We start from the raw sequence: 17,359 nt of genomic DNA, 5'->3' as shown, positions 1-17,359 counted from the left end.
AAGTGTAAAATTAATAAATTTACTCGACTAGCTTTTTGTTGAACTTGATTTGTGACCTATAACTACATTAGCAAATATACAGCAACTATTGCTATTATTTCGTCTCTGCACCCGATTATTCTTTTCTAGATTTTTCATGTTAAATCTGTTCGGAAAAATACACCCATTTTTCATTAGAAACTCACTTTAATAACGATTGCTTGGTGGGCAATCGGAAAAAAGTTGAGAAATGTAAATACTCGAAGCCAAAGACTTTCAATACTCGAAACAAGTTAATCTTGAAAAAGGCAAGATCTTAGTATTATCATGTAAATATATCACTGTGATTGGTTAGTTGGCAAACAAATCCAGACTCAGAGATCTAAAATATACTTTCCCGTCTAATTACAGCATCAAAACGGAAACAAATCTCTTAACAGAAATTTTACGAGCATTTGAAAACAGTAGAAAACCCAAAAATGTATTTGCTTGCAGCTGCGAAAAAGCCCCTCCAAACAAGATTCTGTTGAAAAAATTCCTAGCATGAGCGTTAAGGACCCGAGTGTGAAAATTAATAACATCATAACTAAAAAAACTTTCAAGAAAATAGGTATTGAAGTTGTGAGTATTGAAATTCTCTAAAGCATTGAAAACTAAAGTACTCAACGTCGACCTTTGTTATTTTATAGAAACATTAGTGTATATGTACAATGGGGTAACTGAAATCTGAAAAGGAATTGTGTCTGTGGAGTCCATTACAGTAACTTCTCTTTTCACAACTCGAATTTGCTAATTCATAACAAATGTTTTTCTGCATGTATTTAACATGAAATTTAAGCATAGTCTATCATTTGATTAAAAACTCTCGATTCGTGGCAAGCCAGTCAACATCCGTGTTTCCTTTAAATGAATCTATATTTACTTCAGGTGTGGAGTTTTAACCAATTATTTAGTTTTTTCTTTGTTTTTAACAAGACCTAATGACTGTGGGGTAGACATGGACCTTCTCTCCATTGTAAGTGAATTACATTTATGTTTCTTGTGGCTCATTAAATTTTACGTTTATTGAAAACAGGGGCGTGGTGGCCCACCGGGACTCTGAAAAAATATCGCAGTAGGACCCTTTTATGTAGGCCCCTTTTTCATCGTTTTAAGCTGTTTTCAATTGTAACATCAAACTTTAGAGAAAAATCAAGTGAGTACTTCGAAATAAATTTGCACAAAAACGGTGTTTCTGAGGTGTTTATAAAGTGGTAAAAATTTTCTTTAAGATAATTATTCAAGTACTTGTATGTCAACAGATTAATTATGCAACCGATATGTGGCTGCTGATCAGTCCAAAAGAAACAGCAGTATCAGAACTTGCAGTACGAACATTTGTCAAAACTTGTGACAGAGACAATCTGAGCAGAAGTGCTTGCATTGGAATTTTTTCTTCTCCAGAAGAGAAAGGCAGTTTTTCTGACGATGTACGTATTAATAGCTATATATGTACTCCCTTATAAATCGAGAAGAACTTGTCTTTGTTGTGCAGAGCCAATTCCTTTTTCTTTGCCGAAAACTTTTTCATTAATGATATAGAATCTTTAATATTTTGATTTGGTATTTTTTAATGAGCTAATCAATGATGAAACCAAATTTAGTAATGAAGTTCAGATTGGTCCTTTTTAAAGTGTAAGAATTAATTGTGAAAAAATTGTTTTTTTGCTGTATTATTTGAACAACTTCGTTTAAAGCTAATTTTCGAACATTCTAGATAATGATATTCGAGAAAAAAAACAAATCTTTGGAAGACAGATATACGCACATTCTGCGTCTTGGGGCTGATTGCAAATTCCATCCGGCTTTGGAAGAGCTACTAGCTTCCTTGGAGATAGCCAAAGGTACCTCGTGTATTCATCATCAATTATATCTTATCGTTTCTCAGTTATTGCAAATGAACATTGCATAAAGATCGATGAATAAGGATTAGTTTTTTTCGACCGTTAACTACGGCGGTTTACAAAGGTACAGGTGAATAAAGGTAAGTGGATTTTCTTTAACATATTATTTGTTATGTTTGATAAAAAAATGTACATCATGCTAAAAGGTACACAAGTTTTCTGCTTGTAATTTTACATGAGAAGTTGAAGCGTTTCTCTTTGTGCGGATGATTTACATGGTTGTAAACATAGAGCAACCCAAAAACTCTTTTTTGCAAGCGGAATCTGAAAAATATATCACTTTCTCCTTCCCCAAAAGTGGCTTATTTTCATATTAGAAACTGAAAAATAATCGATACCATTATCAAAAAAGCTGTAGGAGTGAGTGGATAGTTAAATTTTAACTCTCCTACGGCTTTTATTTCTGAAAACAGTGCATTGAGCAGATGAGATACCCACCCCACAGTACAAAGAAAAGATTTTGAGACAAAAAACTTCACAAATGTCGAGTAGCATTTGAAGTATAGGTTAACATCTACATTCTAACTCCTCCATACCATTTACAAACATCCAAAATTTTAGAGCTAAGCTATTAAACCACCATCGTTTAAGAAATAGAATTATTAATGAAAAAGGACCCCAGGTTATCAGATCAAACATTCTCAGTTAGATATTAAGATTGCCTTTTCCGTTGAATGTAGACGGACGGCGCTCTTCAACACCTGTTGTCAGTATACTTGTTCACGGTGGAGTCGAGGCATGTAAAAAGCTGAAAGAGGACATGGAAGGCTACCCTAGTATCCCTGTTGTCATTGTTAAAGGCAGTGGTGGACTTGCTGATGTCATTGTAGATGCATTAGCAGCACACAACAAACTGAAAAAGAAAGGGTAATTTATGCTAATCTTCGTTAACAATGATGCACGCAATTTGTGCATGTTAGTGCATATTTGATTTACAATTGATGGAGTGATTACCAATTAACTTTCGGTGGGTGAATATCATATTCCTAAAGGTGGCACTGATCCAGTTATAAATTGCTACCAATTCTCGCATGGTAGCCTGTAATAGACGTGTGACTATCTAAGTCTCTTTTTGAAAAGTTTACAGTTCTTCTCTTATACACGCGGTTCTTCTCTTAACAAGTCATTTCAAGCATGTATTTCATATTACTTCTCACGTGGAGAGTAAGCTTTCAAAGAGTAATGCACTTGTCGAAAGTAAACTAACAAATTGTTCAAAGATGAAAACATATCAAGCTTGGGGGATAGCAAGTAAAGCAATAGAATTTGAGTTTCTCTCCGTAAAATTTAATGCTTAAGCTTTTTTGCACTGAACTAGATTCATTTATCAAATCAAGAAAACTCTTTACGAAATCTAACTTGAAGCTGTCTCAGTATTTGAACATGTAACAGATTGAGAGCAACAGAAAAGGAGAGGATAATCTCTCTTCTCTGAACATTATTTATTTCCTAAAAGTCTTGATGCAAGTTATTAATGAAAATTACCTTTAAATTTTCTGTTTCATTCTTAGACGCCTATTACATTCTCATATCAAAAATTTCTTGGAGCAAAGTTCTCTTGCTGGCAACTCTCTCGTAGTTGATCATGTTAGAAATCTTGTGGATACATACAGTAACTCTGTAAGTCATGACTTTTTGAAAAAGTAATCTGCAATAGTTTGTAGAAAAATCGACACTTCACATCTACTGTAAATCTTTGAATAAGCTCCTTAGTGACTTTTGATTGAAAGGCTTATTCTAGTAGGAATGAGTGAATTTTTAATCATGGTTATTTGGCAATGTTGAAAAAGGCACCTAGTTTCCAGTTGTAACTTTCATCAATTAAGCCAGATTTTCAGAAAAATTTTTTTATGGAAAAGCTTTTCTAATAGTCTGAGTTATTCATTTTTTCTGGACTTACATTACCTAACTGGAAAGAAGCCTCATTTGGATCACTAAAAAAACTTCCTTTTGGTTAAAATTAATATCTTCACCAGGTAAAAGATACTCGATTGTGCTCTCAAAGAGTCCATTTGTATAAGATTTCTACACAGGGTCTTACTTGCGAGGTTTTAATCAAGTGCTGGGGATACTTTGAAGATTTATAGTACGATAAGGCACGTATAGCTATGTGTCCTGGTCAGTTGCCTTAATGTAGTTAAGTAGCCTATTTTAATGGTATTGCCACTAAACCTATTCTGAAAGATTTTCGAGAGACTTGCGGTGTAAACTCTATGATTTTTTCTTAGATGATAGTTTACGATCACAAAAGAGATCCCTATGGGCTGCATCGTGCAGTGTTTGAGTGCTGTAAAGGTAAGCGTAAATTCATGTTTGAATAAGAGCTCAGAGTAAAATACCTTTTTTAAATAACAAGACAAGATTTGTTTGCTTTTGGTATCTGAAATACACACGAACGTAATTGTTCTTGGTATGGAAAATAAATTGATCAAATGTTTAATTCGCTGAATGCTTTACAGCTATAACATGATAATGCATGGAGAATATTTACCAGTCGTTTTCAAATTTCCTGAACCTTTTGAATGGCAAAAATCATTGTACTGTGTTTTGTTTTTTTTTACTTTTTATATATTTGTTGGTAAATGCTGTTGTAAATAAACTATGGACATTATTCACCTTAAGGATTTGTCATCTTTTTTCTCTTTTTTTTTTTTTTCAGTTCTCTCTGGCCAAACTCCTTCGATCGTCAAAGCAATGAAATTGGCCATTTGCATCGGAGATATTACGAAGTTTAAAAATGACATTATCAGGAGTGACCCTTGGGTAAATGCTTATGACCCTTTGCAGTAAAAGTTTGAAAAAAATTTAGCTGCAAAAATTTTAAAATAATTGATTTTACCCAGGTTAGATTTCAAAATTGTTTTTTTCAATCTGCTATCATTTGCCAGAGTTTCAGTTTTTCCTTCTGGAATTTACCTATTTCAATCAGTTATTTTTGCACAATAAGAAAAACTTACGTTTCAATATATTCAAGCAAAAGCCGAATCACAGAAAGTGAAGAAAAAGTTAATGCAGCGAAGGTAAAAGTGTTTCAAAAACGGAAACAGATGCAAGAAGAATTAAAAATTGATAAGGAAAGGTTTAACCTTATAACGCCGATAAAAAGAAAAAGTTGTTGCATATTGTAATTTTTGTGCAATAGAAAAACAGTTATACAAAGCGAGTTGTAAAAACAAATTATTTTACAAAGCAAGACAGCTTAAGTTTGCAGAGAAAGGAACCAGAGATGTAGTCAAATAGAGAGTCTTTGGAAAAAAGAATCTATAGGTTGGAAGTTTATCATCCATTCCTTTAATGTTTTAATTTTTTCCCCTAGGAGCAAAATGAAACCCTAAATATAGGTGCATTCTTTTTCCATATACATTAAAGCTATTTTTTTTACTTGTTACTTTTTTTCGCTTTCTAGGTGCGGAGATCACTCTTTTACTTTGCAATCAAGAATGAAAAGGCAGATTTCGTTAGGTTCTTGCTGAGCAAAAATGAAAAATTAGAGGATTTTGTGGAATCAAAGTTTCATACATTGTGTCAAAAGGTAAACGTTAGCTTGTTAATTTTTGTTAAGTTGAGGCTAACAAAATAAAATAGTTTGATTTTCAACATTAAGATACCACCAATTATGTGACAAGTTTAAACAAAGTCATTAACATTTTGTACCCATCAATGTAAAAATGCTTGATTAGAACAAATATATCTATATAGAAGTAAGTAATAAAATGGAATAAACACTAATTTTTGGATTTTCTTTATTTGCAAGACATCATTTACTTCCTTGAGTCAATACTACAAACCTTTCTCTACATTTCATTTTTTACCACTGTAGTTGTCAATAAAACTAAAACTCAATGAATTATTTTTTTCTACTAGAAATTTGAAGATGAAACGTTTTTTCGAAAATTGATGAAAAAGGTATTGTTGAACTAAGATTGAGTTTTAAAAAACACAATTTTATTACAAAGGTGCTTTAAGACCAAAGCATCTTTATACAGTCATTAGACAGATTATTATGAAAATACAACTATTTGCTTTACTGGATATCTTAGTGAAATACTTATATCTTAGTGAATATCAAGGTTAGAAAATACTTTTTTTTATATTAACACAATCATCAGAAGTTCCATCAGGTACAGTTATTACAAAGAAGAATAGGACCGACAGTTACAGATTTTTGACAATGGACTTAAGCTAGCTACTTAGGTGTTCTGGAAAATGTTCAAAAAACGCATAGCCATATCCATTAGTATCTTCAGCATATATTTAACAGCAAACTTAGACTTTGTTTCATTCTTCACAGGAGCGAGACAAAGAAGATAAGAATAAAAATAAAAAGGAGAATGAGCAAGACAAAGAAAAAGAGTGTGCAGAGAAAAATGAAAATACCTCAAATGAAACGGTAAATTAATCCTTAAATGGTCAACCATTAGCAATGCAAAGGTTGTACGTTTCGTCGCTTCTAAAAATGTATTACACATTATGTTAATCCAAAAACGGAATTTTTCGAAGAAAAGTAATTGATGTTTTCCTAGCTGCTGCTTCATTTGACTGGTTAGTTGATTATTCATGAATCAATTAAAGGCAAAATCTTTCTGACTACTCAAGGAAAACAGGGAACCCATTTGCGCTAACTGACTCGCAGGGGAGATCAGGTCTTTGCCTTTCTTCGAGTATATCAAACAATGATTAAATCGTAAGTATTGCTGGTTCAATAAATTATCTAATTAACTCTTTCAAAACTCTTTAGCCAAAGCTGTATCTGGAAGCTTGTGCAGAGCATGTTAAACAATCAGTTGTCTAAAACGCGAGTTTGAATTAAGTCAAAGAAAGAATTACTGTTATTAATTTTTATGATGGAAATCGCTCGAAGAACTGGCTAATGAATTCATACCAACACTGATTTTCAAAGTGTTCTAGTGAACTACTTTTCTTCGTAGTATCCTCTATCATCTTATTAATTTTTTATTTATAATCACTATCGTTGGATGATGTCGTTTTTCAAATATTTCTATTTTTCTTTTGAAGTTGGCAGATATAATTAAGCTGCAGGCGATTGGAGATGAAGATGCAAAAGAGGTGCAATATTACTATATCATCACATTATACTATCAAATGCTACGTAACAGTGTTTAATGTTATTTAATGATGTAAAATTACAAATTGTGCTAGATTCAGTTCTACTTCTCTGTTTGAATAATTTTTTTTACGATATATATCGAAAAAATCAAATCTTTTTCATTTAGTAATCTATGTCCTTTTTGAACTTTTAATATCATTATTTTCTAAAATCCAAAATCTTTATGTTTGTTGAAACGTTGAAACGAAACAGATCTTGTTTATCCATTTCTATACATACAATTTGTTAATTAATAGCTAGTTGAGCGACCAACCTCTCCATATTCAAAGAATGGAACAAAAAAGGTAACAAAACTTTTTATTCTGAATTCAATCCTCAATGGTAATTTTACTCTAATTGTGTTTCTATAAAGCAAAGATAACTACGAAATTTCCATGATCACTTTTGCACGTTTTGAACACCATATTTCAAGAATTTGATATATAATCGTATTTCATCGTATTTTTTAGAATCTATGTTGCTTTTAGTCCTAGCTTTGAGCCAGACATTTTTGATTTCCTTTTAATATTCTTGAAGCTTTTTTGCAAGTTGACTTTGTTTTTTTCAGTCTGAGGAGAAAACCGGATTCAAAATGGAGTATTTTGATACGTTGCTAGAAAATTTACTGGATAGAGATTTTGTTAGGTGCTTTGGAGAAGAAAGTTCGCACGTGAGACTTTACTTTTATACAAATGAAAAAACTTAATTATTCTCCTCTTGGAATTATATTATCTTTCAAAAGAAACTATGCAAATCATTTTTTTTGTCATTATTCATATACTTGCACTAAAAGCTATCAGATTATGCTATTGAGCATAGTTTATGGAAGGATACAATCGACTATTATTCAAGTGTAACTTAAAAATTTTCAACTATGAAGGCAACGTGCAGGCATTGTTATACATATGAATTTATTATAATTCTTTTTAAGCGTATTTCTTTTTCTTTGACAGCAGAGCTATCAAATAACCTAGATGCTTCTAAATTCAAAGAAACTTAATTAATATTAACATGGATATTGAAACGATAACCTATATGCAAAGTACCAACGATTTTGATGAATGTCTTTAATCTCTTTCTACTTTCAAATTTAACTTGATATTCCAGGGTGAATTGTTGACAGCGACGCAAAAGATGATATTCTGGTCAATATTCAACAACATGCCAAAACTTGTTAACTGCTTCTGGGAACACGAAAGCGACAAAGCAGTTGAAAATGCTGTTATCATATTCCGGGTAGCAAAATCTCTCAGTCATTACACTGTCTTGAGTGAAACTGCAAGGAAAGGTTTCGGGACCATTGCAGAGTAAGTGATGATACATCTGGCATCAGCGTAAAATCGAAGGCTTTTCTTTTCAAGAAAATGCAGGTTCCGGTGGAACCAGTGCAATCAAATTTTTATCAACGTTTGCCTTGTTTGATGATATTTGAAATATTTCAATTCTTGTGCTCTTGTGCACAAAATGTGCTCTTGCTATTCTTGTTGAAAATGATAAGTATCCTATCAGGACCTAACAAAGCTCAAAAGACATATATAACCATCGTATCGTAGAGCAAACCTTTGGCTTTTGAATAAGGTTTTATTTTCAAATTATAAAAATCAACTTTATCTCCGATTTTCTAGGGAATATGAAAAGCGAGCGGTCGATGTTTTGACATGCTATTACCAGACCGACACTGAAGCTGCCATTGACATCGTTAAAAGACGCATGCCTTTATGGGGTAATAAGAGCATCCTAACCATTGCTGCTAACAGTGGTTCTCGAGAAATTGTGTCACACCCGTCTTGTCAGGAATTTCTTACCAATGTATGGAATGGAAAGGTAAGTCCAAATCACATCTGCATCGAATAGAGAAAAAACTGTATTGGATATACACTGTACTGCGTGTTGGTGAATACACTATTCGACCATGGTGAATTGCGAGTTTTTTTCGAAGATTCATTCAAATTGTATTGATGTAAATTTCATCAATCGTTGCCATGTCCAATTATTCAAGGTTGCCATGTCGAGTGTTTTTATATGTTTTCTGCTAGGATTTTAAATTCTTGTATTAATATTATATGATATCGATTGAAGTCTTAATCCTACAATAGATATATGGAAAAAAGATCAAGAAAGACGACAAAAAGGAAAAGAATGACCAAGAAGGAAAGGAAGAAGAAGAAGAAGAAGAAGAAGAAGAAGAAGAAGAAGAAGAAGATAAAAAACAGAGATGGTTTAATTTATTAGGATTCCTGTTTCGTGTGCCTAAGGGGAAGCTTTACCTGTATGAGGTATTTATGCCTGTGTGATAAAATTTATTGGCTATTGAAAATTTTCTAATAAATGTCCTGTTAATTTATTATAATTTAGGATATTTTTGTTGCTAACTTTATTATAAGAGTAATGATTGTTTTCGAACGTTTCCTTTTTAAATCCTTTAGAGTATACTGCAATGGATTTTTTTATGTAATTTTGTTAACAGCCTCATTGGTATGCAGCACGGGTTGTAAATCAGACACTACGCTATATAGCAAACAAACACTTTTGTCACATATGTCACATTGAAACAAAATTCTTAACATTAAGTGAATAATTGTCGTGGATTTAAACGATTTTGTTTTATATTTCTGTTACAGTTCATGTTCACAATATTCTTGGGATGTTTTTCCTTTATCGTCCTCGTGAAGAAAGGCAAATACCATGATCCGTTGAGGTACACTATATTTACAATTGTTACAGCCTTGGCTATCGATGAAATCCGGGAGGTAAGATTGCTGCTCAAACAGTTAATTTTCAATATTTTCTCTGCTGACTAGTTTTACTCATATTGGTCTGGTACTATCGTATTATTCTTACTTTCTTACTTTTTTTGGTTTTGCTCAGGTTGTATTGACTCGTAGCATATAAATTCTCACACAAAATATCTGAATATTCAGGAACAAAAATATTCTTAAGCTTATATTGATAGGAATGCACCCAAAAACTGGGATGATGCTCTACTTTTGAATTTTTTATCCTTTAGCCACATTTGAAGACATTCAGCCATCTTCTAGACAATTGAATGTAGTTCATTGATCTAAATCTTATATTTTCATGTACGAAGAATGAGTTCATATAGGAGTGGGAGGACCCTGTAAGTAAGTAAGTAAGTAAGTAAGTAAGTAAGTAAGTAAGTAAGTAAGTTAGTAAGTAAGTAAGTAAGTAAGTAAGTAAGTAAGTAAGTAAGTAAGTAAGTAAGTAAGTAAGTAAGAAAGTAAGTAAGTAAGTAAGTAAGTAAGTAAGTAAGTAAGTAAGTAAGTAAGTAAGTAAGTAAGTAAGTAACTAACTAACGAAGTGACACCGTTTCCGTAACAGAATGCTACGCAAAGAATTCCCATTTTCCTCTAATTAGTGTCCCGCTTGCGGCTACGAAATGATGTTGAATCATCGTCATCAGCAAGTCAATTTTGCAAATTTTTATTTTGGCCGTGCCAAAAGAGAAGTTGACACAGTTTCAAAGGAAGCTGCAGCACATAATCCAGCAATTGTGCACCCGTACAATGGTAGAAATGGCTACTGCTGAAAATCTCCATAAAACTTTTCTCACATCATTGGTTGAATTGCAATTATCTGTTTTGTCAATGGAACTGTGCTTGGATGGACGTATGTCATAAAGTAACTTCCAGAATATGTGACGCAGTTAGAATGTTCACCTTCAGAATCTTACTACAGTGATCATAAGCCACTTTTTCTAACTATAAAACTTCAAATGAAGCAATAAAATCTTCAAGTTTGCGATATCTCTACATAATCGTGAACTATTGTGAATGGATGCAAATGGTTGTGAACCAGCATTAATCACCACGAAGCAGTGTTAATAATCGTGAATCATTGTAAGTGATCGAGAATCATCATGAATCATGACAAATCTGCGAAAGTCATCGTGAATCATCTCCAATGATCATCCTTGTTCTGATAAACCATCGGGCATATCGATTTCGATTTTCGCACTGGCATAAAAGCCACCGTTACAAAAAAATGCTGCTTGAGAAAGTTGCTTGGTCAAAAAACCCCAAAAAGATAAAAAATACGAAAAAAGGATTTTCCAAGAGTCTGAAGTGCGTGGACGAGGAATATTTTTATTGAGTTTTTTTGAGCTGGTGACGCCACTGGCCATGTGACCCCTTGGCTCCGAGCCTGGTGCGCATTGAGTGGTTCTCTTGATGGGTGTGATGATGATAAGATGATGTGCATTAAATATGGCCCATGTAAAGATTTACTCGTGCGGTCAAGAGGATACTGATGTTGATTCTTTCGAAGAAATCCCAGAGCATTGTAGCATTTTTATGATACGTTTTTTTTGAATAATTATGTAGCCCTCTCGAATAAGCCCGCTCTAGGACTAAAAAATAAATAGAGCTTTTACGGTAAATTGAAACGAATCAGCCCGAGAGATGCTACACCACCGTCAATGACAATGCCAACGAGAATTACTTCTCGCTGAGACGCAATATTCCGATATTTTTTCTTTATAAACATCTTTATAGAAAAGTCTAATCCTTCTTGCTACCGCTCTTTACTGAGCTCATATTACATACCAGACATCCTCATTGTACATAGCCATTGAGCCCCTATCTTTCCTCTTACGATTATGAATTTTGCGTTACCTTTTGCAGTGATGAAAACGAAAAAACAGTCGTATATGTTGTTTACATCTGGAGTTGTTTTATTTATATTTATCTTCATTCACGACATTTATAATTCTGTTACAGTTGTACATGATAATTTCTAAAAGATAAATTTAAAGTTGAGAATATCCACAATAAAATAACCAAATATTTATAAATTTGAATAAGATATACAAGAAAATATAGCAGAAAAATGGCATGCATAACTACAGTTTTTTCAGCCTTTTTTTTATAAACAAACAGGGCGCAAGCACGTAAATGTTGATATGGAGACAATGTTCCTTTTCAGGTTTTTGAGATAAAAAAGGATACATTGTGGTTAAAGGTAAAAGAATGGTGGAAGAGTATTTGGAACAGGCTGGATGTGATTGCCCTTATTCTTTTTTACATTGCTTTTGCATTTGGGTTCTATGATCACAGAACAGCAGAAAGATCCATGATGGCTGTCGATCTTGTGCTATGGGTTATCAAATTTGCACAATTTTACAGAATGTTCTACTCTCTTGGACCATATCTTATCATGATTTATAAAATGGTAAGGTGATTTCAAACTTATATTTATAAAAATTTAACAAAGAAATACAACTAATAAGTTATGATTTAAGTCCATTACAAGGTTTATGGTACGAATGCATAGTAAGTAGATATTCCCGAGCCAAAAATATAATGAATTAATTAATGTCATATCGAAAGAAACAAATACATTATCTTGATTAACTTTATTTGCATTCAACATTAATTCATTATTTCACCTTTATGTAGTGTCACAAAGTGTTTGATGCAATATTGACAAACCTGTAAATGATTTTGGCTCGTAAATTCTTTAGTTACCATTGTTGATCTAACCTCTTTTCTATCAAGATATTCCATATGGCTGGATTCTTCTTGGTACTTGTCATTGCTGTCATTGCATATGGAATCTTTATGCACACACTCTTGTTCCCGGATGTAACAGTTTCCTGGAAAATTTTGTTCAAAGTCCTTTTCAGACCTTACTTACTTGCATTTGGAGAGCTTGGAGTGGAAAAACACGATCGTATGTTTAATGCTTACTCTGTTCAATGTTTAGAAGCAAGGTTTAAAAAAAGTAACCTAGAAGCAGTAGTAAAGCCTGGACTGTCTCAGTAATGAGCAAGCGCAATAAATTTCCTATTTTTTCATTTCTTTTATAATTTCTGTGACTGAGAAACGGCTTATTTGCATATTTGCACTCTTCTAAACACATTCAGACTACCTTACTTTCTTAATCAAACACATTTATTAAGAAATGTTTGTTAAAATCAAAAATACAGGTTCTAATTCATTGTATCCAACCAAAGATTTCAAAATGAAACAAATTTTAACGATACTTCTTTGCTATTTTAATTTGCTTTTGAAATTAATTTTTAGTCTCCAAGGGAACAACAATTTATGGGACGCCAAAAGTCAGCGAATCAACGGAAATAATCGTTGTCATTGGAATGTGCCTATATCTTTTGTTGGCAAATGTTCTCTTGATAAACATGCTGATCGCAGTCTTTAAGTAAGTGACCACATTTCAAAACTATCGACGCTTCACAGGCAAACGCGCATAATACAAAATGGGTCATCTTTGCGGATGATCAATTAGCTATTTTTAGATTTTGCAATTTTTTGCTTTATTCAGAATTTGCTTTGGCAGGCTGCCTAGCTTTAAAATGTGCACATTATCGTAATTCTCCTGATTTTTTTTATAGTAACATATTGTTAAAAAAAACTAAGTGAAAATCGAATGCTTCTTTTGCCTCCCTCTAAAGAGTTGATTATATTGATATGACATGGTAGTTTCAAGTACAAACGATTTTATAGCTTTTTGTATTTGTTCTTTCACTGAAAAAATACATTAATTACAAATTCAGGTTACATTGTAATATCTAATATCGATCGTGATATAATTGAAGGTTTTCTTTTCTGTCAGTAACATATACGAGGACATCAAAGAAAATTCGGACAAGATATGGCGATTCGATAAATACGACTTAATTATGGAGTTCGAGAGGAAGCCAACGGCACCAATTCCCTTCTCGATATTTCCAAACATCATACGGATTTGTTGGGCAATTCGGGCTCTAACAAAGTCAAACACGTCTAAAGGTACAGTAGCAAGTCTATTCTTTCTTATATTTTCAACAAGATATTTTGGAGTAATTTCCAGCTAGTATTTAACTAAAATTCAATTAGAAATAGGGTGGAAAATTAATCATGAGATTGAATGATGTTGGTTCATGGAGCAACTTGTAATATAATAATGTTCAAAGTAGCAATCATGTGACCCACAATGCCTTGGGATCGTATTGCCAACAATGCTAGTTAGCATTGATTTTACGTGGGTTGGAAACAACAGCTAATCAACAGGATTTCTTTTCTTAGGAGGAGAAGATGAATTAACTAAATGTCAAAAATGCTTGCGCTTTTGCATTTGTTGCAAGCCCATGTGTAAGTTGAGTTTCAATATTACTCATTATGATGTCTACCCCTATACATGTTCATTGAAACATTTTTGTTGGAAGCTATAGTGTTGACAATAAAGCTTTTTGAATATGATTACTTTTTATGATACGATTAGTTGTTTGAATTTATATATCTTTAAAAAAAGTAGTTAGTTACAAAAAATATATTGAAAGCTTTGACATTAAACTAAGTGAAAAGGTGATCAAGTTGAATGAGCTACCCCCAAAGAATATTGGCATTGTGTTAAAGTGCTGATACCAAGCATTTCTAACTGATTTTATTAGTTTTTTTGTTTTATTTGTTTGCCTCCCTAACAAAACCCTAATGCGTTTCCTAGGCAAGAAAATGTTGCCAGGTCAATCAAAAGCAGAGGTGCCTTCAAGTAAGTTGCTAAAATATTTTCTTGCTGAGACTTATAACGACTAATTATGCAAGAATATATTGCTTGTTCTAAAATTATTTCTAGAATCATGTTTTTGTTTTTATAGCATTTCTTTTATCTTGACTGCCTGAAAGACAACCAATTTTTCATGATAAACTTTGATTGTTGATGTAATTTTTGTTTTGAAAATATCAATATTCTAAGATTATTTAGGGATGATGACATGCAATTGGCTAGAAAACAATTCTTTTCCGCACTCTTCAATTAGACAAGATACTGACGGTCACCAAATTGTAAAATTACAAGAAACTGATAAAATGCATTTTTTATCCTGACACAATACTTTCAATCTGCATCTAGAAAAAATAGTTGATACTTTTATTATCAGACGTTTATACTTTGAGGATTGTCGGAAGAAAGCCAAATTTATTGTACAATGAAATCAATTTATTTTCAAGGCCTTTTGGTCATTCAGAATTGTTTTTTATTCAAGACACTGATGAAGATCTGACAGATTTTCAGTCGAAATGTATGTGGGATTACCTCAGAGAAAGTAGTCAAAGGGCATCGCTCAGTGAAGATGTAGGCTCCATTGTCAAAAGGTAGGAAAAATGTAGAAAGTAAACTTTAGATAAAGAAAGACTCAAAGAAACGCACGCGAAACAGTTGGGAGTATTTTCTGTGAGAACATTCAAGGTTTAAGTAAGCCTGCGTGAGGGCTGTTTTCATATGGTCTGTGATGCAGGCTAGGTATAAATACCATTATGAAATGGCAGGATTAAAATAAATGGATTTACTTAGCTTATGGGGCGGAGCATGCTGACAAGGGCAGCGCAGGAAATATTCAAAACAGCTTTCTTATCTCAATTACACATAATGTTTTTTCCCTATTAGATTATGACTACATCAGCTGTAGAGCCAGTATTTTCTAAAATAGCCAAAATGTCGAAACTAGGCGTCTATTCTTTCTGCCAACATTGTACGTAATATTCTAAGAATGTTCCCTACAACTGCTAAAGATTCTAAAAACCCTGGTGTGTGAATAGAGATAGCTTGAGCGCTACTTATGCATATCAGTGGAAAGTTAGACTTGTTTGCACACTCTCATATATCTATGATTGCAAAATTCAAAGATTCAAGGCATTGATATTGGCGAATGTATTGTATTCTATTCCATTTCCTAAGACGGGAAGTTAGATTCATATATTCCACTAAGCTTCTTTTGAATGAATTTTCGATAGTTGTGTCTTTGTATCAGCACTCGCAAGTTATTCTGCTAGCGGAAAAAATTCAGTTCTAAGCAGTGATCGGTTTTTACTGTTTATTTGAGAATCATTTTGGAAATTTTTGATAACACTGTCTTCTCAATGACCATTCGGCAAACTACATAACATAACCAGACTTCTTTTGATGCTGTTCTTCTTTGTATTGGCTGTTTCTTCTTTTACCATTGGAAATTTTAAACTTTTTAGATCTGACCAGCTCACAAATGATATGGTCGAGTTCAATGAAAGACTGGACAATTGCTTCGAGATTTTGATGAGACTTGATCAAGAAAATGGTGGTGGTGAATATAACTGAATGGCCACGTACATTGTTTTCTTGAGTGAAGAAACTGTTTCCATTATATGTAGTTCTTTACTTTGTTGCTTATTCTTCATAAATTTTGCAATAATTTACTTAAGCAAAATTTTTTTTTCAATACTGCTGTGGCTTGAATTAAATTTGTAATCGTAACTTGAATAATTAAGTTTAATGTTTTATTTCATATTTGTACCTTGCTCATACAAAGGCAAGGTGATCTTGATAAAAAACTTTTGATTAAAGCTGCTTTTGATTACACGCATTCGCTCTTTCTATGTTATGTTTTACGATTTTGATGCTTAGAATTTATTCTAATACCCATCGTGTGTTATTTCCTTGTCAATTGATATTGATTCCTTCGGATCAAATGTAAATGGCAGTAGAAGAAATTGAAATAAAGATGGAATTGAAGCATTCTTATATTTTTCGAAAGTCCACTAGAAGCTGTATTTTCTTAGTGAAATTCTGTATGTTGAATGGGGTTTGATGTGAAGACCTAATTGTTGCCTCAATTCGTATGATTTATATTTTGATAGAAAAACTTGCCTCAGAACTCGCCTCAAAAACATTAGATGCACAACAGAGATATCTAAAAATTTATCTGTGTCTTTGCAATCGTTAAAATAGTTGAAAAAAGCTGAAATTTTAACTCAATAAAAGGTTGTCACGGGAATGCGAGACTGCAAATCTAGTTCTCATGATGCTGTTGTGTGATATAATTTTTGTTTAAAGTGATACAGTTATGACATATAAACTCTTGTTTGAAAAAGTTTAAATGAATCACTGTTAAGTACCACGATAAAGTAACTTTTTTCAATATACCTTCACCTTAGTGTACTGGTGTATACGATGCATTTTTCATTTGTGCAGACAAATGGGTAGAATAATAGCCAAGATAATAGAAAACTAATGCCGTTACGATTCATTTAATGCTAACTAATGCCGTTACGTTAATGAATGCCGTTACGTTAACGAAAACTAATGCCGTTACGTTACAAAACAGGTGTGTTTGAGTTTTCTAAAAACAATAATTGCTGAAATTCCAAAGCTAAATTTTTTATTGGTGGATTTTTATCTTTTTCTCAATAAGCCCCACTCTCTACTGGGGCCAAAAATATGATATAATACGGTAAACAAGAGTGGCTATGGAAGCTTTAGCCACTTTTTGCAAAAAATGCCAAATATTAAGTATCAAACAACCAGAAAAGCCTCTTTTTATACGGTTTTAGCCCCCCACTTTTTA

General features: G+C 32.8%; 1 protein-coding gene across 1 annotated transcript in view; it reads left to right on the top strand.

The window, feature by feature from the left end:
• The window catches only part of LOC148958202 (transient receptor potential cation channel subfamily M member 2-like), a 28,224-nt gene extending 11,183 nt beyond the window's left edge, over positions 1-17,041 (top strand). The window contains exons 6-29 of the mRNA XM_089113086.1: positions 1,281-1,448; positions 1,736-1,862; positions 2,603-2,789; positions 3,434-3,542; positions 4,151-4,217; positions 4,582-4,685; positions 5,329-5,454; positions 5,787-5,828; positions 6,214-6,312; positions 6,939-6,989; positions 7,287-7,334; positions 7,598-7,699; positions 8,137-8,336; positions 8,655-8,853; positions 9,126-9,305; positions 9,651-9,779; positions 11,971-12,216; positions 12,543-12,717; positions 13,071-13,203; positions 13,618-13,793; positions 14,070-14,135; positions 14,488-14,532; positions 15,026-15,134; positions 16,005-17,041. Of these exons, the coding sequence (XP_088969212.1) occupies positions 1,281-1,448; positions 1,736-1,862; positions 2,603-2,789; positions 3,434-3,542; positions 4,151-4,217; positions 4,582-4,685; positions 5,329-5,454; positions 5,787-5,828; positions 6,214-6,312; positions 6,939-6,989; positions 7,287-7,334; positions 7,598-7,699; positions 8,137-8,336; positions 8,655-8,853; positions 9,126-9,305; positions 9,651-9,779; positions 11,971-12,216; positions 12,543-12,717; positions 13,071-13,203; positions 13,618-13,793; positions 14,070-14,135; positions 14,488-14,532; positions 15,026-15,134; positions 16,005-16,113 (2,997 nt within the window). The 3' untranslated portion in view covers positions 16,114-17,041. The remainder of the gene's footprint in view (positions 1-1,280; positions 1,449-1,735; positions 1,863-2,602; positions 2,790-3,433; positions 3,543-4,150; positions 4,218-4,581; positions 4,686-5,328; positions 5,455-5,786; positions 5,829-6,213; positions 6,313-6,938; positions 6,990-7,286; positions 7,335-7,597; positions 7,700-8,136; positions 8,337-8,654; positions 8,854-9,125; positions 9,306-9,650; positions 9,780-11,970; positions 12,217-12,542; positions 12,718-13,070; positions 13,204-13,617; positions 13,794-14,069; positions 14,136-14,487; positions 14,533-15,025; positions 15,135-16,004) is intronic.
• Positions 17,042-17,359: the final 318 nt, after the last annotated feature.

Source organism: Rhopilema esculentum, chromosome 16 (genome assembly GCF_057945365.1).
Source record: "Rhopilema esculentum isolate cy_ngs chromosome 16, ASM5794536v1, whole genome shotgun sequence".
In the NCBI taxonomy this organism is placed as follows: Eukaryota; Metazoa; Cnidaria; class Scyphozoa; order Rhizostomeae; family Rhizostomatidae; genus Rhopilema; species Rhopilema esculentum.
Note: the sequence above shows the minus strand (reverse complement) of the source record. Positions and strands in the feature narration are given on the sequence as shown.